The sequence below is a fragment of the Vicia villosa genome, unplaced genomic scaffold, assembly GCF_029867415.1.
Source record: "Vicia villosa cultivar HV-30 ecotype Madison, WI unplaced genomic scaffold, Vvil1.0 ctg.001217F_1_1, whole genome shotgun sequence".
Classification (NCBI taxonomy): domain Eukaryota; kingdom Viridiplantae; phylum Streptophyta; class Magnoliopsida; order Fabales; family Fabaceae; genus Vicia; species Vicia villosa.
This window is the reverse complement of record NW_026705539.1, coordinates 588,974-616,712: the sequence shown is the minus strand read 5'-3', so window position 1 is coordinate 616,712 and position 27,739 is coordinate 588,974. Positions and strand designations below refer to the sequence as shown.

At 43.9% G+C, this 27,739-nt stretch overlaps 2 protein-coding genes across 2 annotated transcripts; both read right to left on the bottom strand.

The window, feature by feature from the left end:
* Positions 1 to 263: 263 nt before the first annotated feature.
* LOC131634063 (cytochrome c oxidase subunit 3) lies at positions 264 to 9,261 on the bottom strand. The gene has a single exon (XM_058904744.1). It carries the CDS (start codon positions 8,210 to 8,212, stop codon positions 7,415 to 7,417), a length of 798 nt encoding a protein of 265 aa, XP_058760727.1. The 5' UTR covers positions 8,213 to 9,261; the 3' UTR covers positions 264 to 7,414.
* A 7,197-nt stretch (positions 9,262 to 16,458) lies between these two features.
* On the bottom strand, positions 16,459 to 17,989 carry LOC131634068 (putative ATP synthase protein YMF19). The gene has a single exon (XM_058904748.1). The coding sequence runs from the start codon at positions 17,684 to 17,686 to the stop codon at positions 17,204 to 17,206; it is 483 nt and encodes a 160-aa protein (XP_058760731.1). The 5' UTR covers positions 17,687 to 17,989; the 3' UTR covers positions 16,459 to 17,203.
* Positions 17,990 to 27,739: the final 9,750 nt, after the last annotated feature.

Below are 27,739 nucleotides of genomic sequence, written 5' to 3'. Positions count from 1 at the left end.
AACCAAGATCCGTGATACGAAAACCAAAATAAGAATGAGGAAGAAAAAGATATCGTGATGTAAGTCTATTATTCCTTGCATCATAGGTGTTGCTGCGTCTTGAAATCCTAATTGCCATGGTTCCGCTGCATCACAAGGAGCAATCGTGAGGAATAGCCATTCTAATTTCATTTGCTTTGGTTCATTTTTTAACTGCTCCCCCCAACAAGAGGAAAGACTTGTTTGTTGTAAATCGCTGGTTGGGTTTACCAATCAAGAAAGACATGAGACTCTTTTTTCTTTGTCGTTGCTTGGCTGTAAACCAAGTGCTTTTCGATCTTAGCCGATCTCAGGTTGACCGTCTCTCCGGCCCCCTTTCGGTGCACTTATTGGAGAGCTCTTTGGGCCTGCCGCTTTCTCAATCGAAAATGGAAACCTTTAAAGATTAGCCTACTTAACGATTCTTTCTATCACTTACGTGATTTCTTCTCTTAGTAAATTTATAGAATAAGGGATTCAGGATTCAATTGAAAATGGTACTTTTTTTGATTGAATTCAACCAAACCAAGAACTTCTTCTCTTACATCAACTATTATAATATAATAAGTAACTTCCTCCGTAAAAGCTATTATTCCATTCGAGGGACCTTTTTTACTTACTCCTAAAAAGTCAAATCGACACTTTAGGGAATTTTTTCATAGATCGGATTTCCTTTCCTACGAGACATCGAAATGTGCCATTTTTCCTTGGTTGGGAAAATTGTCCTAAATGCTGATTTCCTTTCTAAAGGTGCAATCCATAGAAGCTTTAGCAAAGGGCTTGTCGAAGGACCATCTTTGGGCATTAAAACTTCCAAGGCGGATACGCCTATGCCTGGCTTCCTTCCTCCACTGAACACTATCTACCGTGGCGTGGGATAAAATTTTCTTATCTTCTTTCCTCGGTATTTACCGCTGTGCCCCTGCGCTATCAATAAGAAGGAATACCCGGCAAAGTCCCTTCTACTCATAGCGGGTTATTTAACTCCTAAATTCAGGCAGTTAACTTGGTTTGCGCAAGAATAGAATAGGTTGAGAGCTTAAAGCTAAGATCGAGACGGGAACAGAACTGAAAGCAAGTAGACAGATAGGTTGTTTTCGACGAATCCCCTGCTTGAGAATCAGCTGTTCGCGTTTCTCTCGCGCTATAGCCGGGAGAAAATAAAGACGAAGGGGGGATCCTGCATGTGCAAGCTGGAACCTACTACCGAACCTACGATAGAAACAAGAACGAGGGAAACAAGGAATTACAAGCAAATGCAAGAGGAAGAGGGGTTATACCGAGCTAAAAGCAAGGGATAACAAGGAAAGACAGGTTATAAGAGTTAAGGTTTTAATGCGTGCAATGTACCAACCTGAAGCTCCAATATCGTTCCCATTACGTGCTTCTCCTCCTCGTAAGACTAACGGGAAGCACTAATGCTCTCTTGTGACTGGCAAACACCAGCTTTCAGCCTTTGTTTGTAAGTGAAATATAGGCTTTTCATCCCTACAACTTCACTTCCTAAGCTCAGCAAGACTGTAAGAAGGTGTTAGCAAGGTAGTTCCAGGCGAAGCAAAGGAAGCAACAGGGTTAGAACAAGGAGATAACAGAGGAGTTATACCTAACTAAAAGCAAGGGATAACAAGCAACAAGCAACAATGGATTCAGTTTCTAATGCTAGGTAAAACCTCTTCGCTTTGCTCGAGCATCTTCAAACCTCCTAGATTTATTGTTTATAGTCTTCTCTCTCCCTTAGGCGGACTTTCGATTTTGAGTAAGTTCCTATGTCAGAAAGAGCGGCCCCACATTTCCTGATACGATAACGGCGGATCAGCGACATCAATAAGTAAAGGAGTCAGGGGCGAAACCTTTCATCTGACACTCTATCTATATCTATAGCTAGATCAATTCCTATTCTTTCTCACCCGAAGGAACTCAACTACCTTTCGAGAAGACCGAGACGAGAATCACGAGCTACCTTCCCTTCTGCCCTTTGTCCCGAGAAGCACTTCGCTTGAGAGAAAGAGCAGTCAGACTACTAGGGGAATCAGAATATCTTGAGCCAAGAAACCGCGCGGAAGGCGGGAAAGATGACAATTCAGTTGGAATCCACAAAAGAAGACAGAAAAACATGAAGTCAGGGGGAAAGAGGGGAACCTAGGGAACGTCAACTTTGCCCCGGACTCGGGGGGTTGAGAGGTTTAGGCTTACTTTTCTTTGGCAGCGGGTTCAGTTCACTGAATTCTATAGTATACCGGCTAGTCTGGTGGTAGCATCGGATTACCGGTCACTAGCTTTTTAGCAGCGGTTAGCAGACGCAAGGTGAAGCTGCTCCTAGGCTCGCAGGCAAGGGCGGATGAGAACTAAATTGCCTTATATTTTATTTCCCGAGGTCTTTCTGCCCAAAGCTAGCTAGAAGCAGAAACTCCTATTTAAGTAAGGCCAGCTGTAAACAAAGCAAACAAAAGATTCGTGGTTGTACCAATCCCATCGGTCGTAGTTCATACTCTACCAGCTAACAGGAAGTAGAACGATAACTCTTAAAGGCGCATCAGCGATATCAAGAAGGAAAGGAGCCCTTTAGCTTTTGGGGACATGTAAGACAGCCTAGCGGATCCTTTTTAATGTCCATCAAAGGGAAGACGATTTCCGACATTCACCCTCGGAGGCCGTCCATGCCTGTTGAAAGTTCCTTGCCTCTTGTGCCGTGCGTGAGCTGTGCCCGCTTTTCCCTCACAAAGCAAAGCATTTAACCGGCTTCCCTAAAGTAAAGTGAATTAATAGGCTAAACTCTCACATTTCTTTCTTCCGGCTTAGCCGAACTACTTACCTCGGGTCAGGAGAGTCAGAACTGATAGCCATTTCCATTTTTCATGGCACTTCATACCTGCAACAGAGTCAAAGCTGCGGTAATGTCCATTCTTGCAAAAGAAGAACTATCCCTTTCTGGGTCTGCTTTGCTAATGCACTGATAGCTATGATTCTTCGATCTCGAAAGTGAAAAGATCAGGATTGGATGCTTACTTCGCTTCCTTTCCTTCCTTGCCGCTGGCTTTCCAAAACAGCCTAACAGGATTGGTTGGATGCTTTTCCTTGCTCCATCTACCATTCCTGACAATCCATCCTATCTTTAGTAGTAGCCTAACCTAAGGCTCCATGATGGATCTTCTGCGCTAAGGCGGCTAGCATCTCATCCCATCTATCATCTACTTAAAGTTGCTACGTAGGGAGAATGGCTAAGGCAGAAAAGACATCCATGCATGCCACCCATAGTAATCTGACGGATAACATCCATCAGCCATCTATGAACAGAGTTTAATAACCTCTGATTCAGCCAGTTTCCTATGGCAAATATTCGTCTCTTCCCCGCTCCTTCAACCGACTGACCCAGTCGTCCGAGGTAAGGACTCTGACAGGAGTAGGATCGTTGGGAATGACCTCCTTTTCAAATGAGGCCATATCCATTCGACTAAACAACTCGTTGTTTTCGTCGAAACAATACCTAACTCTTGGGTACCACAGTACACCTAATAATGAGGGTCTTTTACTTCCTTCTGTTACCTTTCGGTACCATGAATTAAGTTCAAAAGGCAAGGAACGTAGTAACTCGACAGTAAGGAGAGGACCGAAAAGTCCTCTTCGTACCTCTCCATTTGATTGACCTCACTGAAACCGGTTTAGCTAGTTTTATCAACACCCTTATGAGGTCCTTTATGTATGGACCCCAAAGGAGGGCACCCTCAGGTGTCAAACCTAAAGGAACTATCGGTTTACAAGACCGGTAGGCCAGGTTGGCTCTAGCATAAGGAGTAAACTCACAAAACATAAAGAAAGCTGCGGGACTCACAGAGTTGAGATGCCTTAGAGGTATCCGTAATCGCTGCAGCGACTAGGACATTGGCTTAACAGGCCAAACGCCTTAGGGCAACAAAATAAAAAACCTTCCAGACAAGGCCGAACCGGACCAACTGAGAGTCGGTCGATTCAACCTGCCATTTCCGGTTCACGAATGGTGCGTCTAAGAGATCCTGGATGGTTACGCCTGGAGATACTGCAACCATGTAGTACCACTTGACGCAGTTAAGCCATTGTCGGACCCACGACCTTACCTTAAGGTTGTGTACTCCGCGAACTCGCGACTACCATCGGTGACGATAACCTCGTCAGGATAGAGGCACAGGTCCTTTGGAGCCATTTCCCTGCGGAAAAAATTGACAAAGATTCCTGACTCTAACAAGTAAGCAAGTAAACTACCTTTAGGAATTTTAATTCCATTCTTCGAAATCCCCTCCTCTTCTCTTCTCTTAAGGCAGTCGAGGGAAGCGGTTTATGGGGTGGGCTGCTAAGGCCCGGGGAGCAAAATCGGGTCAAACATCGATAGGGAGAAAGAGGTAAATGACTCTTCCTTTCCTCCCGATTGGCAATGATATATCTTTCTTCTGCCATTGCGAGACAAGACAGCTTCCTTCGTTCGGGCGATCTAACCAACTTAGGGAAGGTATGCCCTCTCTGCTTCTCCACTCGAACCATAACCTGAACTAGAAAAGGAACTGGAACTTCAGCTGCCAAAGGAATGAAACAAATGCTCAACACATGCCTCCTATTGGAGAAGCTTCTTTCATTCATTTCCCTTACCAGCCGGGACATCTGCTCCTAAAATGGTAACTTCACTCTGCCCGCTCCGTTTGGTTCATCATGTGGACAATTCCTAAAAAAAAAATATTCTTGTCTGGAAATGCATGCTTTTATGGAGGGGTTATTTCCCTCGTCGCTTACCCGCATTTCTCTTGGTATACCTACCAGTGTGCCTCCTAATTCCGTTAAGTCCTTGGAGCATGTGCTATTTTTTCAGGATCCTTGTCAAGAAAGAAGTCAGTCCCTTATTATTTCTTTTATGTTAAATTACTCGAAGAGGGAGTCGATTCACGTACTTCACCATTTCCTGGGTCGTTATCGCCTTTCCCCGGTTCGGTTCTTTCTCTATTAATAAAGTCCCGGTGTGTCATTGGTCTTTCGTTCGTAGTGGGCCTAATTAACCTAAATAGTCAAGTGAAAGGGGCCCGCATACATGTTAAAAAATCTAAGCGCGAGCGAGCCCTCGTATCCTCCTTATCTCTGTTCTCTGTGAGTAGCGGGCGGTTTTTGCTGTCAAAGTGCGGGTTTGTCAAGGGAAAGCTTTCTGAGCTGTTGATTTTCGACTTCCTTCCCTCGACAACTATTTTAATAATAGATCTTGACTACTGACCATGGGCGGGGTCGGTTAATTTTGTGATGTTTTCTCTCTGGCAACGAGTTTAATTTTTCCAAAGATGGAACTCGGCATACGCGTAGGAGCGAACAAGAAGAGTTGTCACAAGGAGCTTTTAGCGTCAACCACAAGAAGCTGTAAAGAGTAGCTTTAACCTTTCTGAGTTACATAGCTGACTGCGAGAAGGAAGGTAGGAGGCATCCCCCGGGCCTTACCGAGGAAAGAAATGCTGCTTGCTTTTTGGGGGATCTTCTGCCAGGATACAAGACGGCTGGCAATGACTTCATCGATTCCTTCCTCAGTCGCAGCAGTCACGGATTCATCTGTTGAGGCAGACCCTTTCATTCATCATCTCGCACCTTCCCTACCGGACCCGTTCCCGTACTCTCGGGCCTTCAAACTCGATTTCTGATCTATTTCTTTCTTCTTAGCTTAACTGGCTAAATGGATTTCATTGGCAGTTCGGTCCGATCTGTCGGATTCATATGTATTATGGGCTATTTGCCTTGGTTTAGGGGCCTGATTCAGAGCAAATCACTAATGTCGAAACTCTCGCGGCAAAGCCTCGTGGTTGGGACTTCTTTCTTTCAATTTACCGAGTTGAATAAGGAAAAATAGCTTTTTAAGCCAGCTGACGTAGGGGGATAGAGCTTTCCAGTTACCTATATAAAGAAGTTTATTAAACAGCATTCTAGCAAGTTCACCTATTGTGAATAACGTAGGTCTCTACCGGCTATTACCACATTGGGGGCATCCCCTTCTATTGAATCAAAAGGAGAATATTATTATACTTAGTGAATTCCTTATGCCCTGGGTCTTGGAATCAATACAAAGAATTGAGCCTCACTGACCACTCTTTCAGCTTAAGCACCTTCCTTTCGGGCATTGGAAATAGCCTTAGTTCCAGCGGATCCAGTCATTCGAATCGACTTGAGTTCTCACTAGGCTTGAGCATTCCATAAAGAAGGACGGACAGGTGAATGCTAAAATGCTTCTTCTTCGCTGCCTCACTTCTTTACAACAGGAGCAGCTTCCTAATCGACATCGGTCAGCACCTTGCCCCCTTCCATGACAGAACTAGAGAGCCGGTCTTTTTCCCGCCCTGAAAAGAGTCAAAGTGAAATAGGGAGGGATTTAGCAGCCGTTATGGTAGACTTGGATGAATCTCAATCCGAATGAGTGACCAGATCCCTCCCTATAAGAGGTGGATCCGTCTTTGCTAGATCCATCAGAAGCATGAGAGAAGAACATGGGACTCTTGGGAACAAGAGGATGTGTGATACTTTATTTATTTGCCGAACCAGGTACGAGGTCCTTCCCTGTTTGTTGGTCGACCCTAATCCTCCCATGAGCGCCATCTTTTCACCTCCTCTTCGATGCGCTCCCACGACTCGCTGTTGGGATTATTAAGGTCTCGCATTAAGTTGACTAGGAAGCTTACTTGTTGATTTTCTGCTAGATATTCCACATCTTCGGCAATGTAGTTTGCCGCATCTTCCACCGCCTCGCAGCGTCCTGGGGTTAATCCCCTTTCCTGAGCTATTTCCTTCGCTCGTTGGCCTATGGATTTTTTAATGTTTTCCACCTTGAGCAGGTGACGCTCACTTTCTTTCCATTCCTTGGAGTTACGCAGTTCTTCCTCTTTCCTCCTTTCCTCAGCGTCTACTGCATCCCAAACTTAATCTTGTTTCACTTCGCCGTGTAGACCTTCCTTGATCAATAGGGGGTACAACGGGATTACCCGGGTTAGAGCTTGATGCGCCCGAAGACGGCCCAGCTTCTTCCATACAAGATAAAAAAAAATATTTGAAGAGGGTTCCATTCACCGCTTTCACGGCGAAAAACAGAACAAGAGCCAGCCTTCCGGAGCAACCTGTCAATTTTAGAAATGGTATAAATATGGCTCGCGTCGTACCGGAGTATCCCACCTTTGAGAGCAAGGCCCAAAAAACTTAACTCTCACCCAAGATTAGACAAAGTAAATAGGAGACACCGACTAAGAGAAGGAATGAGTATAGAAAGTTTTGATTTCTCATGACACTAGGAATAGAAAAATTAGGAGTAATTCAAAGGATAACGAAGCTGGGAAAGCTGCAGTAATTCTTTGGAAAAGCCCGGTTCTCTTTGTATTCGAGCTTTAATTCCTAAATCCACTGTTTCGTTCCTTCATATACCTCCCCACCAATAGATAGAGACAAATGGGAATAACCGAACCACGTCTACAAAATGCCAGTACCATGCAGCTGCTTCAAAGCCAACGTGATGCTCCTTGGTCAGATGACCAAGATATTGGCGAATACCACATATGATCAAGAAAAGAGTACCTATAATCACATGAAAACCATGAAAGCCAGTTGCTAAGAAAAAGGTAGAACCATAAATACTATCCGAAATAGTGAAGGGTGCTTGATAATATTCCATTCCTTGAAAGCCAGTGAATACTAGAGCCAGTGAAACGGTTGCTACTAAAGCGTAAACTGCTCGTTTTTCCTTCCCCGCGAGTATAGCATGATGAGCCCAAGTTACGGCTGCTCCGGATGAAAGGAGAATAGGGGTATTAAGAAATGGGATTTCCCGAGGATCTAAAACCCCAATCCCTTTTGGGGGCCAAATACCCCCGATCTCTACCGTAGGTGCCAAAGAAGAATGAGAAGAAGCCCGAAAAAAAGCAAAAAGGAACATAACCTCCGATACGATGAACGAAATAGAACCATATCGAGGTCCTAATTGTACGACTTTGGTATGATGTCCTTCCAACGTGGATTCACGTAGAACATCGCGCCACCATACAAACATGGTATATAGGATAAATATTAGGCCCAAACTGAGAAGTGTTGCACCCCCTTGAAATGAGTGCATGTACATCACACCTCCTACGGTGGTTGCCAAAGCTCCGAGTGAACCCGAAATAGGCCATGGACTTGGATCTACCAAATGATAAGAATGCCTCTGAGATTCAATCATAAACCACTTTGCCTCGGTTGTATGTAAACCCCCCCTTCACCCCCACCCCCTAAAGTGGTAAAGAAGGGCTCTTTTGGGTCTTCTTATATTTCTATCTGACAGGACAAAGAAATAGGAAGGGATGGTTCTTTCATTGCATTGATAGAAGTCTAACTAGAAAAAGATCTCTCTATAACTTTGAGAAGAGAATCGTTGGTTTGACCGACGAACTACGTGGGAAAATGGACCTTATTTCTTTTCAGCAAGCATTTTTTGATAGCAGCTATACCCTTTAAATAACAAAATCCAAAGCAAACTGAAAAAAAGGGCTCAGTTCCCTTTGAAAAAGGAGATCAACAAGAATATCCTGCAACCCTGCCAAGGTTCCAACCCTTGAGTACAGATGTTCACCAACGGCAGAGAAGGTTAATCCGTCTGGCAATACATAATACTGCCCAAAGCGTTCCTTGAACAGGGTTTCAAGTTGAATCTCTATTTCTATATGTAAAGCATCAAGTGCTAAAGACAGATCAATATTGGGATCGGGTAGACCCAACGCGGGTGGGCGCCCACCTCTAAAAAGGGAATAGAAAATAACCGCAGCTATGGGGATAAAAATGAAAAAAAAAGAAGAACTCTCTATATTTATGTCCAGAACCAGTTGAGGCATGATTGATTGAGAAACAATGATTCCCTCCGGACAGAAAGAGAGTCCGGAGTCTTAAAGAATGAATTCTATTGAGTTGTGGTTGTTGACCAACAAATTATGCATGGGAGAAAGATTCACAAACGAAAACTAACAGAAAGAACGAAGGCCCTTCCAGAGACCTAAAACCTCCATATCAAGAGAAGGAATTGTCCACTTAACACTTTTTCAATGCAGACCAGACAGACAGTGATTTCTGACAGACAGAATCCCCCTCAAGAAAAAGAATCAAAATCGAAGGCCCTCTCACCCGTTCTTCCTTCCCTCTGATGCTGCCCCCTAGATGGGCCAAGCATGGGATGAAGATGATGTATGGGTGTTCTGTCTTTCTGCTCATCCCCATACACCCTTCTATATTATATACAATATTATTTGAATCATTTGATTGATGAGAGTGGCAATGACATCAAATGTGAAAATGCTTTGGCTTTGTGACCTCGTTCCTTTGTCTCACGCACTGCTACTGCTTATCGAACTCAAAGAAAGACCATCCTCCCACTCCTTCTACAGGCTACAGGCAACGACACATTATCTATGTGAATCTCTACATACAACAGAAGATCTCGTTTTGAAAGCATATGAGCCCCTCCTAAGGTCATTCAAGGAAACGGACTGCTTTTGATGGGTATCAAGATTGTTGAACAACAAGGTAAAGTGCTGTGAACCTCCTGTCTTTGACACTACGAACCTAGCTAGATTCTCTTTCAGCTGGAAAGAGTAAAGAAAGGCTGATCTCCTGTGGTTGTTTATTCACTCACCGGCTATATATAGGGAAAGGGAGACTCCTATCCTACGAGTTACTTCCCTCTTCGACCTGGTCAGCCTTTAGTTGTTTCGGGGTGTTATCCATCTCCACCTCCCAGCAGTGAGATCTTTCTTTATCGTATCTGTCTATTGAGGGAAGAACAACCAATGCATATCCTAAGCGATTCAAAGACTAGCTTTCTGCTTTCTTCTCGGAAGGGCGTAACTCATACACACATTCTTATTGAATGATGTCTGCTTCTGTCCGTTAATGAATTGACAAAAGGGCTAGTGCATAGAGTGTGATGAATCTCCATCGAAGGAGTGAAATCGGTCTGTCTTGTTGACTGTCAGTGATTCGGTATTCTATGGACCAATGGAAGTGCTAAACCCTTTCTTTGACACTAGTTAGCGAACTGAGAACCCAGAGCTAGAGACGGAGATGCTCGATAGACGAACAGAACAAGTCCTCATTTCCTTTATGTCCTAGGAACCTATATTCCCTAGGTTAGGATGCCCTAGATCGGTGACCATTAGCGATAGAAGCTCTTTCCCGGCTAAGCGCCCTATTCTTCTTCTACTGGAACAGAGATTGAAGCCAAGGAAGAGGGCAAAGCCATTCAATCAAGTGGGTATAGCGCGTAGAAGGCATGCCGCAGGCTCATTTCAAACAAAAAATAATGAGTGAGTGGGCATAGACCGATCCATCCTATTCTTCATCTACGGGAAAGCATCCCAAGATAGATCAATTGGCTTCGTAGCTTGGTGCCGAGGGAAAGAAAGTAGGACTCCATTCCATTCTAATTATATTAACATCAATACCCTTTGTTAGCCATCTCTGTGAGTTCAATCCGGGGAAAGACCTCTATTTGGTAGTTAATCTAAGGCTTTTTCATTCTCTATCTAGCTATCTCGCATCAGTCCAATCAACAAGCATTCCTTTTCCTCTTCGCTAGCAGTAAGCAGATCCAGAAAGGTTCCTTGGTGTTCTATTCATGGAAGGCTGCTCATTCTTGTTCTCTCTATCCTCGCTACCAACACGCAGTGAACTCATCAATGCTTCCTTCTTCTAATTACCCCCGGGAGAGATAAGAGAGATAGATTGGTTCTCTATTCCCAGCAATCAATCAAGGTAGCTATCTCATCCATCTGTAATTACTTGAACAACCCAAGGGCATGGATCAGACGATGATCCGCACATAGAGATGAGTGAGTCCTCATCATCGTGATTTACTTGAAGAGATAGCAAGTCAGGTATCTTGAGATCGCTACGTTCCATGAGTGCCCGCTCCCCGAGAGCCGCTCTCTCCACTGCGCTTACTGTAAGTTGATGAAGATGGATGCCATGTTTCATTCCAATGAGCTTTATTATTGATTCTATCGAGATTCTCTTTTGACATATGTCTGGGGCAATCCATTCCATTAGCACTACCAAGCATTCCTTCTTCAACTACGGTGAGTTAAGATAGGAGTCCTTTTGCTCCCGTTAGACAAGCAAGGGCGAAATATCAAAATCAAAAAGCTCCGTCTGGAAAATCAGAGTAGGCTAGGGCAAGAACCAATAGAATATAACGAACAAAGGAATGGGTCTTCACCACAGGCTGGAAAGCAAATCCATCAGCCTAGAGCAATGAGTCTTCGATGCCGAGTTCTTGATGGGCCGAGAAAGAGAATCCGAGAAAGAACGATGTCCGGCATGGATACCTTATCTTCCCCGAGCAACAAGGACAAGGAAGCATTCTTTCAATGTGTCCTATGGGAAAATTAAGATGGATCATTTGATTCCACTTCTCCGTTCTAGGACATCCTTTTAGCAGAATGAGTGGGAGGCTAGATCGATGCTTTCCCAGTAGATCGATATAGAGAATCAGAGGACTCACTCTATCCAATAAACCGGTATAAGTCCCACTAATAGAGTGGTGATCTTCCCCTTAGGGGTTAACAAGACAAAGATTCCACAGAAGCAGAATAACAAGTCTATAGGTCATGAAGGCATCTGGGATGCTGGCTTTGACGAGTAAAGGCAGTTCCTCTTTCAACAAGGGTTGCGGACAATGCCTGTTCTTCTTCTTTGATGATTCAATTTGTAGATGTCCCAGTGGACAGATCAAACAACGAAGCTCTTTCTCGATGTCAAGAGCATAGATGACATCTTTCTTTCTGGTTTGCTTTGCAGTTAGGCCTCTTTGTTTGGTTACGGGTCTCTCCCCTCCCCTCAGAATGGTATCTGATTCAGGATAGCCTTTTGCCTGGCCGGTTTCCCAACCTCTTCCCACGCCCGGAGGCTTTGAGCTTATTTATCTTTACTTTAGTAGCTCGTGCTGATCTGGCTCAGCGAGGCCTTGATCCATATATCATTGAAAAAGGGTAGCTCACCCAACCGGAAAGCACCCCGTAAAGGCTGCTAGGGCTAGGGAGAAAACATACGAAGAATCGAAGGAAGAACTCCCAATGGAAGGGTAGAAATCTTAGCTATACAGCAAAGCAACTACTCTTCCATAATGATGGGAAGAGAGTGAAGAACAAACTCAAGTCAAACACACTCTTATGTTTCAATTAGGACTGTCCCGGGCAAGGATGTGAGCCGGTTGCCCTTTTCTGTAGACACTGATATGGAACCGAAGACTGACTCTGTGGTCACTGAATCTGAACTATAACCAACCGGCAAGGACGAACCGGAGAGATGAGCCTGATTACATTCAATAGAAGCCCAATGGAAAGAAGTCCCTTGACCTGATAGATAATGCTTTCTCTTTGTTTCATAATGGTATAGAGATCCCGTGTTGAGAAACTGACTCCGTCAGAGCTATAGTGAGAATCATAGTTGATACCATTATCACATAGTGTTTCTTTTTTTTTCTACATTATGAAGTTTGAGTGGGTCAAAGGATGATAGGGGAAAGAGAATGCCCAAAAGATGAGCATGGGCAGGTGCCCAGCCACTGGGAAATGAAAATGAATCCAATTCAGATGCCAGTTTCGGGCCATAAGCCTTTTCGTCGGAAATCGGATTCGAGACTGATTCCAGAGTCATAGACATCTGCAAAGGCATCAAGCCAGTCTGTCCTTTCCGCTAATTGCTTCACGAACTGCCTTAGGAAGAGTCAAAGCCAGGCAACGATTCCATCTGGTCTAGTGACTTAGATTCCCAGGCTATCAGCCTACTCATTTGGCATGGGCCTACTACTTCTATTGACTTGGATTCCTTTTCTATTGCTTCTCTCGCTTCCTATGGAGTAAAAAAGGCTGTAAATAAGGCTACTTTTGACTGCCATATGAATGCACACCCAAGGGAAAGAGCTTCCAATCTTGTTGCTACTCTTCCATAAATGGTAGTTCAATAGATGCTTCGTCACTTCCATTCTACTACGTAAGGGGAAAGTCACATCTATGGGAATCTCGCTACGAAGGAGCACATCTCAATCTGTCTATTCCAATCTATGTTCTTGCATCTCCGATCTAGCTACGGAGATTGATGGTAGGTACTCTGACTTCTTCTTATTTTTATTTTTAGCCTGACATGCATTTCAGGACACTTGATTATTTGCAGTTTGGTGTAATGGGTAGGTAATCCTAGATGTTTCCTGAAACTCCTGATTACTGATTACCAGTTAGTTATGGCCGAGATAGAAAGCTTTTTTAATCCGCAATAGGGGACCAAGCCATAGCTTTCTAGGCGTTCATACACTCAAGCAAGCCCTTTCTATTAACCATTGGGCTCGGGAATGGGGTGCCGCATTTTTATTTTTAGAGGGGGCTTTGGTAGTCAACTGTTAAGGCTCTTTGTCTTTCATACGCTAGGTTGAGGGACGTAGTGGATAGAAGACTTGAGTAGCTAAATTGAATGAGGGGCCTAGCTTGCTTTCTTATAACCTTCGAGGCTTTGAGATGTAGTTGACTTTAAGCCTAAACTTGCTTTCCTTCGATTCTCCTGTTTTAGGCGACAGGTTGCGGTGAGACAGGAGGGAGGGAAAAAGGAAATTTAACGGCACGGATTTCATAAGATAGGTGTAGAGGAGTCTAGCAAAGCGATAGGAAAAAAAGGGCCTTTCGGCTATGTTTACTTTGTCATCAAGGGGCGGAGCGAAGTAACTAGGCGGAGATGCAGGATCGCTGTAAGTAATTTCTCATAGAAGATAATCTTATCATTTTTAGAGAGTCTGATTCCCCTTTGTTAAAGTCCGAGGTCGTGTCTCCTTAGCTAGGGCGCCGAAGTTAGTAAATCACGAATACGAGTTATACTGGACCTTTACGAAGGTCATGCTTGATTTTGAGGCTCAAGCTTTCTAGTAGCTTTGACTAACACGAGTCTTTGTAACCGAAAAAGTAAACATGCCCTAGGATGGAGTAGTAAGCTCTTGAGATCTTATCCGGTTTGGAGGTTGTTCTGCGTTTGCACAGTTCAAGGCTTCCTCCCTGTATACAAAGCCGCACCGAAGCACAGCTTTCCAAGCTTGGTATGGAATAGGATCTGGTCATGCGATCTCCGATCCAAGCGCTTTAGTAGATTGCTGGACCAAGGTTCCGAGCGTAGAATCGAATCTGCTCTTTTATCCGCTAACAGATCAGTAGGCTCTGACAGCCTCCTCTCTTCTGCTAAGGCATGAAAAAAGGAAACTCTAAAGTAAAGAAGGAATGCTCGGCCTACGCCTAGCTTGAAGTTTGATCTTTTGCTATCAATTTGGACAGCGCTATGCTTCTACCTATTGAGAAAAACGCATAAAGGATACCAGTACATGGGCAGCCATTGTAGTTACAACTCCGTGATTGTACTGTGCTGTTTGAGCACCACTATTCTTTCTTTCATTGAATCGATAGCTTCATAGCCTTCCTTAGTCGATCCACGAATTTTTTCCAAAATTGGTATTAGATCTTTCTTGAGGATTTTTTTTCATATAGAGAAGTTAACAATCTCTAGGGATTTAGAGAGCCCTTTTTAGAGAGATCAAGACTTCAAGACTAATCCTGTCATCCCTGTCTTAGTATTAGTAGCGACTGTACGGCTATTAGATAGACCAAGAAATAAGTCCTTCTATGATACGCATCCGGCTTCTCTCCCGCCTTGCATTATTGTGGTAGTTAGGCTTTGAACTGAACATCTAATTGGTGGGCTTAGTTAAGTGCGGCCTGGCCTCATAACGTGTTGTTGATCCTAAATGACTGAGCTCTTCTTAATAAAAAAAAGAAGCAATCGGCAGTTCCACAAGATGATCTGATCTTTGAGTTAGGATCCTTCGTTTGAATGAGGCTTGGAGGCTTATGGATCATGGCATATGTTCCATGCTAATAAGTTTCGTTCTCCCCGGTAATGAAGGATAGGAATATCAATCAACAGGCAAGAGTGAAAGGTTCTTAGAAGGCTAGCCTTTGACCTTTGGAGAACTAATGGTACTGGACTGATAGCGGGGACGCTAATAGTTGACTATTAGGATTACCTCTTCTCTGTCCTTATCTTAGGGTTTACTAAGAGGGATATGTGGTACCCTTCCTCAAAGCCTATTCTCAAGCAGCGGATAAGATAAGAGCGGATTCGAGAACAGGCATAGAGGCCTTAGAAGAGAGAGACTGGCAGGCATAACCTTCTTGACAACAGCCTTAGCCGTCCTCCAGACAAATTCCTTTCTCTCTCTCTGATGGATAGCAATTCCGATAGATCAAAGAGTCACAAACCTTGCTGCCACCTAATCGATGAATCTTGTCCCCCTTTTTTTTGTGGGGGCTTCCCGCGAGAAGGTTTTTTGTTTAAGACAGCTTTTCGTGCCCTTACTTTTGAGTCTATCAGCTGCAACAAGGGCTGCGGGAACGAGTGCTTGCCCCGACCGATACCACCATTCATTACCGTGAACCAGCCCCTCTTATAGGCAGGTCTTTCTTTAGAACAGATTCATTGCAGAACATAAAACCTAATTTAGAATCAGAATCGCGCTTGGAGCCTATCGCTAGAACGAACAACACACCTGCGACCAGACTTGCTAAGCTAGTAGGGCTTGTGGGCAAAGCAAGAGATCTTATTTTCTCCTTAAGGATAGGGAAGTCTACCTCACCCTCGGGGGGAGATATCGGAATCAAGTACCCTGCCGCTGGATTCCTTGATGGATCTTGTCTTATGAATAGATAGGAAGAGAATCTGATCAATCTAGGCAATCTTGTCCGAAAGAATCACAAAGTCCCGTAACCCGCCTAAGCGTGTGAGTCATAGACTTTGTACACCTTCGCTCGTCACTTCACTTACTGAACTTACCGAAACTCGCTACCGTAAGATCACAGAAAGACGTATTCACCTTCAAGTCTAGGCCTACCTTCTATCTATAGGCTCAAGGGACGGTATGAGTTCTCTGCGATTAGACTCTGAACTCTTATGGCCTGAACAAGCAAGTGAGATACTCAAGATGAGTGGCCGATCCCAATTTATGGGGAAGATCCAGATTCCCAATTAGCTGATCTAAAGCACGGGGTTGATTGATTTGAAAGTGAAAGCTCGGTAGCGGGACTGACCAGAACCAAGCAAGGGGGCTGGCTATTGAATCAGCTGCTAAGGGAAATCAGCAGTTCTTGGAATAAGAGCTATGGGATAGAATTCCATTCAAGAGTAGGTATTGAGGCTTTGGCGACGAATAAAACTGAGAACTTCTTAGAAAACAACTTATTAGAATAGGCCTTAAGCTAACTTAGATAAAGAGTCCACACTTCGGGCATCCGGTACAGCAGAATGGTAAACTGCTGCAAAGCACACAAAACCAAGCGCCGCACTAAAGCTGCAAAGTCAACTGCACACGTAACCTGCCGACCTACCACTTAGACCTAGTAGTGTAGTCCGGAAGAGAGCATCACTCCTAGTCGGGAGTGGGTTGATGGCCCTTATGTAGCAATGGGTTCGGAGCAGTAAGCAGGACAGCTTTCTTATCCCTCCTGTAACTCTTGTTTTGATGCTTAAATAGAGGCCTCATCACGTAATACACTAAGCCGAGTCTCAAGTTCCAGCTGTCAAAGAGTTCCACATCTCTGGATCAGTAAACAGAGAAGGGAAGTACTCACCATCGGACCCCCTGGCCTCGGTGGACCAAATCATGGAATGAGATCCTTGGTATCTAGCAACGATAGAGAACCAGGAAGTCTCTCTCTATCTTTGTATCCATCCATGGCTACCAGAACCCACGGGTGGGCAAGCCAGCGACCTTAACCTCCCGCAAGTCCCTTCGGTCTCCTTTAGCTCTGGTGGGCGTGGTTCTGTAGTTCTTCTGGCCTTCCTTCATGTCGTAGCCTTAGCTTATCGACGGGTCTTGCAATACATACAGCATTTTATTTTACTCATGCCTTGGAGAAGAACGTTCTTTGTTTGAGTTTGAAGTCGTTACCTTGCGGGAGCCACCTGGGCGAGACCCTTCTCTCCTTTTTTATTTCCATCCATATATATGGTATGTTGAATCACTTGTGAAGTCGACTTTACTTGACCGTGTCTGCTTCAACTTAACCCTAGACTCGTGTCGTGTAGCAAGACTAACAAGTGGTCGAGTGAATTTATGAACGAACGAGCAACTATTATAAAAAAAGCAATACCTTTCTTATTTTTTGATTCTTCCTTGGCCGTGTGGAACATGGATTAGCATTATGTCATTCCTACAAGTGATCACCCATCCAGGATTTGAAGAAGAAGCGCCATATGAGGACTTCGAGATCAAATATAAGATGTTTCTTTCCATTCCTCGTGAGCCACTTATTTCTCCGAAACAAGAGATAAAAGTTATTTTCCTCCTATTTCCCAATAAGTCGACGGCGTTACACCATTGGGATACTTCGAATAAACTTGAGTACATATAGGATACACCGGTGCTAAAACCTTTTCTAAAGATATCTTCCAAACTGTTGGGGTCGTTGCTCCGGATTTTGTTCCCCCGGTTTGAAACCAGTTGGTTCCGTAGTTTTAGAATTCTGCTGATCCCAAGTACTCCATCTCCATCATTGCATATGGGAATATAGAAAGTAAAGAGGAAAAGGCATGACCAGAAGAATTGTGTGAAATAAGTGAATTTATCCAGTTGAGGCATGATTGATTGAGAAACAATGATTCCCTCCGGACAGAAAGAGAGTCCGGAGTCTTAAAGAATGAATTCTATTGAGTTGTGGTTGTTGACCAACAAATTATGCATGGGAGAAAGATTCACAAACGAAAACTAACAGAAAGAACGAAGGCCCTTCCAGAGACCTAAAACCTCCATATCAAGAGAAGGAATTGTCCACTTAACACTTTTTCAATGCAGACCAGACAGACAGTGATTTCTGACAGACAGAATCCCCCTCAAGAAAAAGAATCAAAATCGAAGGCCCTCTCACCCGTTCGCCACTTTGTTTTCAACTGTTCCCACCTCCTGGGCGAGACAAGCTACCTTCTTAGGTCAGAGGGGGGGTAGACTGTTAAGTGTATCCCCTCATGACCACTTTCAAACGTCATAGCAAGCCCGGAGCTAATATTCTGGCAAAAGCAATAAATAATGTTCAGCTCATTATTTAGAGCCAACCCGCTATAAGATAGGAAAAATAGAGAAATGAAGCAGGCCACGGGAAAAGAAATTTGCCCCAAAAAGAAACCTATTTTTGCTTCTTCTTCCTTAGTCAGATTTATTCTAGTTCTAGAAGTCTGACTAAAAAAAACAACGGAACAACTAAGAAGGAATATTCTAAAAAAAGTAATAAATAAAACGATATAAGAGTTCTCCGCGATTTGTTTTAATAATAGAGTTTAAGATATGTCGGGAACCGTTTGTGGGGGGGCCTAGTTACCGGGATACAGTCCCTTCACAAAAATTTTATTCCAGGAAGCCCGGAATTCAACTGGCAGCCCTAAAGCGGAATTGTACGCGAATACTGCTTTTAAGATTAAAATATTACCAAGAGCCAGACTTACAGATAAAAAGGATATGAAAGATAAAAAAAACAATTATATGAAAAAATGGGCCATATATTAAATAAAATAATATATGCATTATCTTGGTGGTCATTACTTTTTGTTTTATTTCTTTTTGGCTGACTCCTCTTCCTGTTCTATTGATCAAAAGAAAGGTTCTAGTTCATACGAACGTCTGTTACGTGCGTACCTAGGACTGGGCCGGATTCGAACCGACCAAGAAAAGGCAAGTGCCATTCTTCTAGGCCAAAGAAAGACAGTCCAATCATCTATGTCGAAGGGGCAGGTACGTAGTCACTCGAGCGAAGCGACAGCTTATATCATATAAGAGATTCTCCATCTAGACGGGGCTAGGTAGCACTAAGAACTTCATTCGTACTATCTTGGCAAAGAGTGAAGGTTTAATATTTGTTCTAGAAAGTCTTCGTTCCCGTGTAAAAGCCAAATTGTTGAGACCAAGCAAGGAGGCACTACTGTAGAGCTCTTTGGGCCTGCCGCTTTCTCAATCGAAAATGGAAACCTTTAAAGATTAGCCTACTTAACGATTCTTTCTATCATTATATATGTAATTTAAGGATTTATTTTAGTTGATCGGATCGCCACACCCGGCTTTCCTTACTGACCGCCAACCCAATCTCGATGTTTGAAAGATGTTCTGTTCACATACTCGTTTTCACACATAGGAACAGATAGGCAGGAAAAACTACCCTTTCTAGAAAGAAGGAGCCTGATTATTTATATACATGAGAAACTAGTCCAAGAACCTCCTCAGCTTCACTCAGAACGACTAACTAGGTCGATGCCTACTCCTCCTTCCTCTGAATCTAATCGACTCATCCTTCCGTTCATTCTTATTCTTACTTACCATACGCATTTTTCAATGAAAGATGCCAAGGTAGGTATTTAGGAGGTTTTTGTGGATTAAAAGACTAGCGATCAACCCCCAACTATATATTCCATTATATATATACGATGAAATAAGAGGCGACCTGCCCCAGAAGCTTGCAGAATACTTTTTATGGACAATCAGTAGACTGGCTGGCGAGGCCAGGTAGATCTCTGTGGGGTCCCCTTCTCCGCTTCAAATGGGAAGGCCAACATCCTTTTGTCGCCCGTTAGCAAGACCGAAACTAGATGCGTCGAGCTGCCTAAGGTCTTGACCACCTCCTCTTATTTAAAGGATAAAAAGTTGTACCATAAAGTGCAAACTAGACTCCGCATCTAGATCAAGTTACCTTTCAAACAGCGTATTCTCGGCATCAATGCACCAACCCCTGGCAAGACCCGATCGGAAATAACCCAAGAGGAATTAGAAGAGTGGCTTAAAAGCTCCTTTAAGCCATCAAATTTCCCTTCATTTACACGAGATTAATATTTATTTTTTGGGATTCCACTAATAGACAGATTGGATAAGAATCTTACTCCCGCACCGGAACTCTTGCTTCTTGGCCAAGAGAGGCTTCTCGCTGCAATCGATTCCTAACATCTGATCGGCGATTGTGAAAAAAGAATAGGAGTCCTTTAGCCTTCGGTCAATAGGAGTAATTATTCCCTCTAGTAGGTCAGTCAGTCTTTAAATGTGTTCCATAGAATAGAAGAGAAAGAGTCAGTCTTTACTCCTTAGTCTGCCGCTATCTTTCATCCCTTAATTGCCTTATCTTTTATTTTTCTGTTGTAAATGTAAACCGGCCGTTTGTTAGGATCTTATCGCCGTAACCAGTAATAGGCTTATCTGCCGTTTCATTCGCATTATCGTGAGCGGGTCTGGTGAACTACCCTTTCACTGGTTCTAGCTACTATTGGATTTGAACCAAGAAAGTATTCCAACTCTGCCTTTTAGGGTAAGATACCCTGGCTTTCAGTTGCAGTACTGGTCATTGGCGACCTTGGGACGCATCTCAAGTGTACTGGGCACCCCCTCTTTGCTTATAGACTAAGCACAGAAAAAGCAAGGCTCTCCTTTGAGATCAGGATGTTCTACCGCTTTTCCCAGGGAAGGCATATACTACTGATAGTAGTCCGCTTTGTGAAAGTCCCATAAAAGCTCACTTCGCGGCAACGACATCCATCCAACGAGATATGCTTCGGGTAACATTCCCTGATCTGAAATTTCGTTAGTGAGCTGGTTCGGTCTATCCCTTCACTTAACCGAAAGCGTACACTCGATAGGGTTTATTATCAAATGGGTTGGTTTATTAGCGCACTCACGCCAAGTGCTACCGCCTCATCCTGGTGAGGCATCCCAAGCCCCTGTAACATTTTGCTTTTTGCGTCCTTCTGCCCTGGGATAGTTGGGCCGGGCCTGGTAACTGCCGCTTCGATCAAGCGTTAAACTACTACTTATGGCTTCGGTCGAGAAAGGTATGGGCCTATGGGTCGGGTTCGTAGTAGCAGACGGACAATTAAAGTACGTGGGGTCTGCTTGGTGAAGCGAAGTAGACGGGTATCCCCTAGATATCGAACGAACTAGCCACTCGTTATTGTAGCAAGGCGCCGTGGGTCTTGCGAGCTTCTGGGCGTATACGAATCTCCTCGATTCCTCTATATGTAAGGAAATAGCTACATCCAAAATAAAAGGGGCAACGGTCGCCGGACCGCCCTGGACTCTCCCAACAGTCTTTAGCCTTTTTCAGGCTAAGGCTTGAATGGCGCTCTTAGAATGGCTTGTGCTTCAAGAAAACCTACATGGCTGGAAAAAGGGAAAGCTATAGCACCAGTCCAATCCTTCCTTCTGTCTGTCGAAGAGTATGCCTGCCCTGTCCTTCGTTTAATAAAGTAGGCGTCGAGAGTGGGCGCAAGTACTCCATTTAATTAGGTCCCATACTTTCCTGTCCTGAACTCAAACTAAAACGCGAACTCCTGACTTGACTTTAGCTATAGGGACAGTTTAACCGACCTAAGAGCCAATAAACTAGGGTAGGAATAGGCTTCCCGTTGATTTCATGTCTATTTAATATTCCTGTCATGCAGGTAATAGATCCTGAAAAGTTGTAAGGCCTCCATGTCTTCTATTCTAGGGAATAAGTGGAAGTATTAACTTCTTACGCCGAATTCATCAATAAGCTAGGTATTCAATCATTAGCTGTCGTTACGCCGACAAGTAAGGAAGGATATAGTCAAAACGCTATGCCCCCATGTTAGGACTTTAGTAGCATCTGTCCTCTAAGTCTCTTAATCCCGCTCTCTCTTCCACTCTATCGGACTTTGCAAACATTCAACTGAAAGAAGGGATTGGGAGAGGGGATAAAGGGATTAGGCGAAGGGGAAGTTATTGCTAACGATGGTATTCATATCGCTGAGTTGGAACACGAAGCAAGCCAAGCTTTTGGATTAAGTGAAGGCGTGAGGTATCGAACACAAGCTAAGGGTTAGTAAAGTGGCTCAGGTATAGAAAGTTACCTACTACAAAGAGTACCATAGCAATGAAGAGATAGAGATCGTCTATGGATAAGGTTGAGCTAAGCGAGGTAGACTTTACAGACTCTGGATGATCCTATGCTTAATATATTCTCCAATTCAAGTGAGATGCCGAAGGCAAAGTACTTTAAGAAGGGAAGAGCTTGGCCTAGAATGAGCAAGGGATAGAGATGATGGTATGAATGCATTCATCAACAGAAGTTTCATCCTCGGATTCCCACCTACCCACCTAAGACTTCTTCATAATCGTTCTGGTACTGGCCGGCCTAATGCTTTTCCCTCTCCTATCAAGGAATAGGCATAAGTGACTTGCTCAAAGTAGAATGTCATATGATAAGATAATTTCAGAATCCTCCCGTTGATGCATTGCTTAGCTAATTTAGTCTCTGTTCTCATCGCTGCTCTGGTTGAATGGAAGGGAGGTAGGCCTTATTTAGGAGTGTACCGATGTTAACGATGGTGGTGATGGTGACCAACAAAGGCATGCTTTCTTCCCCCAATCGATAGCCTATGGCTTAAATAAGATTCTCAAATCAAATGAGAGAAGAGCCATAGTAAGTGGTCAGCATAGAATGAGCCTTCTTTCTTCCTACCTTTAGCATTACCATTCTCTCATCGATTACTGCAAACTCTACCCTTCTCAGTAAACTTCTAGCTAGTGAATCTTACCTACTATTCTATTTTAGTGAAGGGAATGCTCTAGCCTCTCTGCAAACCTGCACAGTCCCGGGTCTCTAAATCTTCCAATCCAGCCTCCTTTCTAGATATAGACCTGAGTGGCCTTTTTCCCTCTTATTCAATTAATTACTAGGCTTGGTCTAGCCAGCTTTCCCTTCAAAGGTAGCTATGGAGGAGGGCTGACGAAGGAAGTAGATAGTGAATTGGAAGTAGGATTACTAAGTACTTCAATAGTAGAGTTATGGCTTTAATCATGTTAGGATCTTGATCTGGAGATAGGTAATAGGAAGAAGGATGTTGATCTGGCTAAAGAATGAATCTTAAATTTTCTAAGGAATAGAGAATAAGGACTAGGGGGGGCCTTATTTAGGTAGGAAGAGGCTGAGGATGAGGCGGTAGACACAAAACGACTCAAAGAATTACATAGAAAAGAACCAGGCCACTGGAGTTGAAATTGGAAAGAAAAGGGCAGTGGGAAAGGATCCAAGAGGAAGTAGGTTTGCGGTGAGCCCCGCCCAGCGGAGACGACCAAGGTCTGGTAGCGCCGGTTCTTTGACATGCCGAGGTGATCCCTTCTGACTAAGTGACGAAAGCTTGAACTCGAGTGAAATCTTGTCTGAGTTCAGAAATAAGTGGAACGATAAAGCGTACTTTTCATTCCGGGAGGAATCGTTTAGTAGGGTTCAGATTGAACTTGAAATGTCAATGTTTCAGGTAGGGCTAGAGAGTCAATAAAAACCAAGGTTGCTCCTGTGGTTAACCCTGGGCCTGACTCAATAAGGAAATGTTGGGGATGATTCTAACAGGTCTTGCTCTGATCTAACGCGGAAAATAGGACCAACAGAGACTGCTGCTGTTGGATGTGGATCAGGTTTATAAGAAATAGATTGAAAGTAGGGCGGGAAGTACAAGGTAGAGCTCGACCAGGTACGATACAAAAGGAATTGGTCAAGAGCCGTCTCGTGAAGATTGGTGTCAGAGTTCAGATGAGAGGATTGGGTTCGGTTTCAGTGAGATGTGTTCTCCGTAAGTTTCCGCGTCAAGGAACAGACAAGCACTTAGGTAATAATATCTTTCTCCATCAATAGAAAATGTGTCATGAAATTTTAGAGGTCATGGAATGTCTTTCTTTCTTAAATCTTCATTTCGCCACTTAATATAATAATTTCTTTTATTATCCTGCCACCGGTTATGTTCGCTGCCTATCTCTTTTTTTATTTGATTGGTTTTAATCCCGACCTAATTCTTCTTAAACTAAAAGGTTCTTTTATCCTCCACGGGTTACGTGCTATTTTTCGGCTCTTTGGTTTGGAGATTCCCTCGTTCTTGTTAGCTTGCTTGTAAAGGGGCCTGTACAGACTGTTGCAAGACTCTTTCGCCAATCCTACCGGTCCGCTGTGGTTCTTGCAGTTATGGCTTCCTGCTTACTTCCCCTCGGTCGGTTGTTTACAAATAGAATAGGGAAGAAGCATCGAATGCTGCTATTGAATGCGCTGTTGTTGCTGAGTGAATAAGCGGTCTTGTCGTATCCGCTGTGAGCCTATATGCTGTAAGAAAGCTAACTGAATGCGTATCCATCCGCTCAAAGATTAAAATAGTAAAAGTAAAGATCTTATAGAAATGCCAAAAACATCTTTTTTTATTCTCCGATCGGCTCACCGAACACCAACCAAGTCGTAACCATATTACTTTATTTCTAAATGGCAGCATCAGTGTCGGCTAAAGCGGTAAAACCGTCGATAAAATGGGGGGCTTACCTAACCTAGTGACAGTTTAACGTAATAAAATAATAATAATAAGAAATAAAAATTATAAAATTCCTTCCGCGTCTGATGATGCATATGCCGTGCCTGATTATGCGTATGCTTGTGCGGCAGTTTCGATTTCACTCGTTGAAGAATGTCTTTACTTTGCAAAACTTGTATCTGGCGGGTTAGGTTACTAAACTTCAAAAAAAAAAGTTATAAGGCCCGCCTCAGGGCTTTGAAAAAAGGCTTCGTACCATCAATAATATATAGATAGATAGATTGACTCGCGGTTAGGTTAGTAGTATGCGACAAGCAGACCAAACGCCTCCCTAGGCCTCCCGGCTGTAAGTCAGCCAGAAAAGAGACTTGCTATTTCCCCACCTAGGATCCCCAATAAAATAGCTTTCATAAAGTTAAAGATCAGATTGTTACAGAAGACCAGATCGAGGGATGAAATCTACTCTACCGGACAATCAAAGGCTTAAACCCTGGTCGAAGCGAAGCGCATGCGATGAGGGAAGAGAGAGACCACCAATGCAAGTGGATCGACTTAAGCATCGATTTCGAAGGCGACAACATTAAGCATGAAAATAGAGCCTGCCACTTTTTCTCGTTAATAATGTTACAAGCAACAACGAGAAAATAAGCTCTTGGATGCATGCCCCTATCTCCTCTCCCACCCATCGTCCTGATCTTGGCTTGAAGTATCCAAGTAGCGCTAAAACGAAAAAGCGAACTATTGGAATTATTGTCTTGGGCTTAGCCCTCTTTTACACCAACTAAATAACAAGCGCCGAACAAGGATGAAAGAAAGAACATTACTAATAAAAATTTATTCATTCAACCATTCATATTACGTTACGGCAATCCTACACGCCGTCCGTGCAAGCAGGATACCGCGGTCAATGCTGTAAACAGACCTAGCATCATGCCATCAGAGCTCAATTCAAGCAGGAATCGGCCGGTATCGAGCAGTCGCAATTCCTTGGGCGCTTCGTGGCCCCGTTAGCTGTTAGCTGGCTAAGAAAGACTTACGTAAATAGGCATTCCGAGCCTGGAATGTGGATTAATAAGAAACCTTTTAATATCACCGGATAGCAGAAAGATTTTTTGTTCGCTTGGCTAATATCAGGGAAATGGACGCCTGTTGAGATGGCTTGTAAATATGTCAGAAGATCTCTTTGGCCTGCGGTCGGGAGCTTGAGAGTTATATGCCTTGACCAGTAAGACTGTGGATTATTGGCATCTATCAAATCTTGTCACCCCGCTTCTCTATAAAGGAAAAAAGGGAGGAATCCCGTCCGCCTACGTATTATTCTGACCAATATGGTCAGATCCTTTTTTGAGAAAAAATCTCCAGACTAGCGTTGCTGACGAGATTGATTAGTGCCGCACTTTGACACCTTAACTGCTTCCCGGTACGGAAATAGCTGCCCCATAGAAGATAGGCTTTATTTCACGTAGCTTACTTTACCGTCAGCTCAATTTGAAGAGTTTTTCGCTATGTTCGCAGGCAAGTGAGACGATCCATCAATGCCCTTATCTGCTTCGAAAGAACCGGTGTCATCCAAACATGGTGAAGAGGTGGCAACTGGATCAATAATAGCTTAAACTTCTACTGTACAGGGTTCGGCTTGCCCAACTGTCCAAGCTCAAGGGAGATCTATTTTTTAATATAGAAAGCAGACTCAAGGTGCGAAGTAGCTTTCATCATGAGGAGTCGTAGGGCGAAAGGAGTAGAAAGATATGAATTCCTACAAAGAGGAAGGGGTCGAATGCTATAGGTAATGCATATGATATGGAGGGATAAAGCCTTTAGCTTTTATTCAGTTTTTATGTGTCGGCTAAATTACATTTCTACTTGAAGGCACCTCTATTATAATAACCGCCTGCCTAGCAACATCTTTTCTGGGTAAGTTACTCTCCTATTCCGGAGAAAGAGCCCCACCCCAATTCGGATTCGAACCGATGTTGCCTATTTCTTAGGGCTTCAAGAGCGTGACTCTTCTTTATTTATATAAACCATTTTTCAGTCTAGTTTGCCACAAGGCATGCAAGCGAGGCCTATGTGGAAGAAAGAAGTCAAGTTGGACAAAAGAGAGAAAGCACTCGCGGCACACTGACTATATCGACAAATCAAAGTAGTGGTCATGAATATACACCGGCGCTGCCTACGCGGTCTTGGGAAATGGTTGCTTGTCAATCAACATATGTTTTCCCTTATCGGGAAACATCAATCTTGTCCTGTATTGCGCGGCGGAAGGCTACGCAGTCAGCTGTGGCGTGACTATTACTGGCATGAAACTAGCATATGGGTTTCTGTCCCTTTAGTGCGTCTAACTGGACTTGATGCTCTGGGGACCCTACTAACCCGACTTTTTCCAAGCAATCATAGATCTCATCGGCCTTTGAGACATCGTACGTGAAGTCACGTGGCCGATTGCCAAATTTGCCTGCAGTCCGCTCCATACCAGGCTTGTTTAGCATGGCAGCCTGATTGGGTGGGGCTTTGCGTAGAGCAAGGCAAACAACTGGCTTAGTGATCTTGATCTCCGCCACCATTGCATCAAGTCCGACTTTTCGCAGCAAGCGCTCGTGGCGAGTGACCTTGATAGCCAAGTCACAGAGATCATTGAATTGCTGGAGCGCAGTGTAGTTTTATTCGCTGGGCTCAAGGTTCGTGATCAAGACCGATAACGTGGCTACGAGCTCTTTCCTTACTCAGAAGAGAGCCCAACCCCAAGCGGGCACGGTGGCAAGACTTTCTGGTGGGGTTCGACATGGTCCTCGAGTACAAGCCCGGGAGGACCAATAAAGTTGCCGACGCACTAAGTCGAAAGGCCGAGTTGGCATCCAACAAGTTAGAAGAGATAGCAGACATGAGCCAACTCAAAGGGGCCATCCCCGAACGCATAAGAGAGGGGTTGGAAAAGGACCCCGTAGCCCAGACCCTGCTGAAAAACGTGAGAAGCTTCAGTTAGAAGTTCCGCTCGAGTAGAACGGTTGTTGGTGCTCTATTTCATATCCTCCTCCTGTTGGTTGGTGAGTTACCTCTTCCCTTCCTTTCCATTGAATCTCTGACAAAACCTACCTTTCAAACAACAAGAGGACCCCTATAAAGCCCCTAGTTGCCATAAGGAAGCTCTTTGTTATGAAGAAGCCACAAATAAATAAGAGGAAAATTAGGGTCTAAAGCATATAGGGGTCGGCTACGGGCGGCACCCTATAGCTATAACATTATGCGTGTGTAGATCCTTGACAACACAGAGGAAGTTGGAATAAAGATGGCATAGCTTTGGCGGTCATCGCAAAGGTGTCCAACCAATATAATTTTTTGAGATATTAGACAAATG

Bases quoted from the DNA above. Each gene is read 5' to 3' on its own strand.
- LOC131634063 (XM_058904744.1), bottom strand. From the start codon at position 8,212: ATGATTGAATCTCAGAGGCATTCTTATCATTTGGTAGATCCAAGTCCA.
- LOC131634068 (XM_058904748.1), bottom strand. From the start codon at position 17,686: ATGCCTCAACTGGATAAATTCACTTATTTCACACAATTCTTCTGGTCA.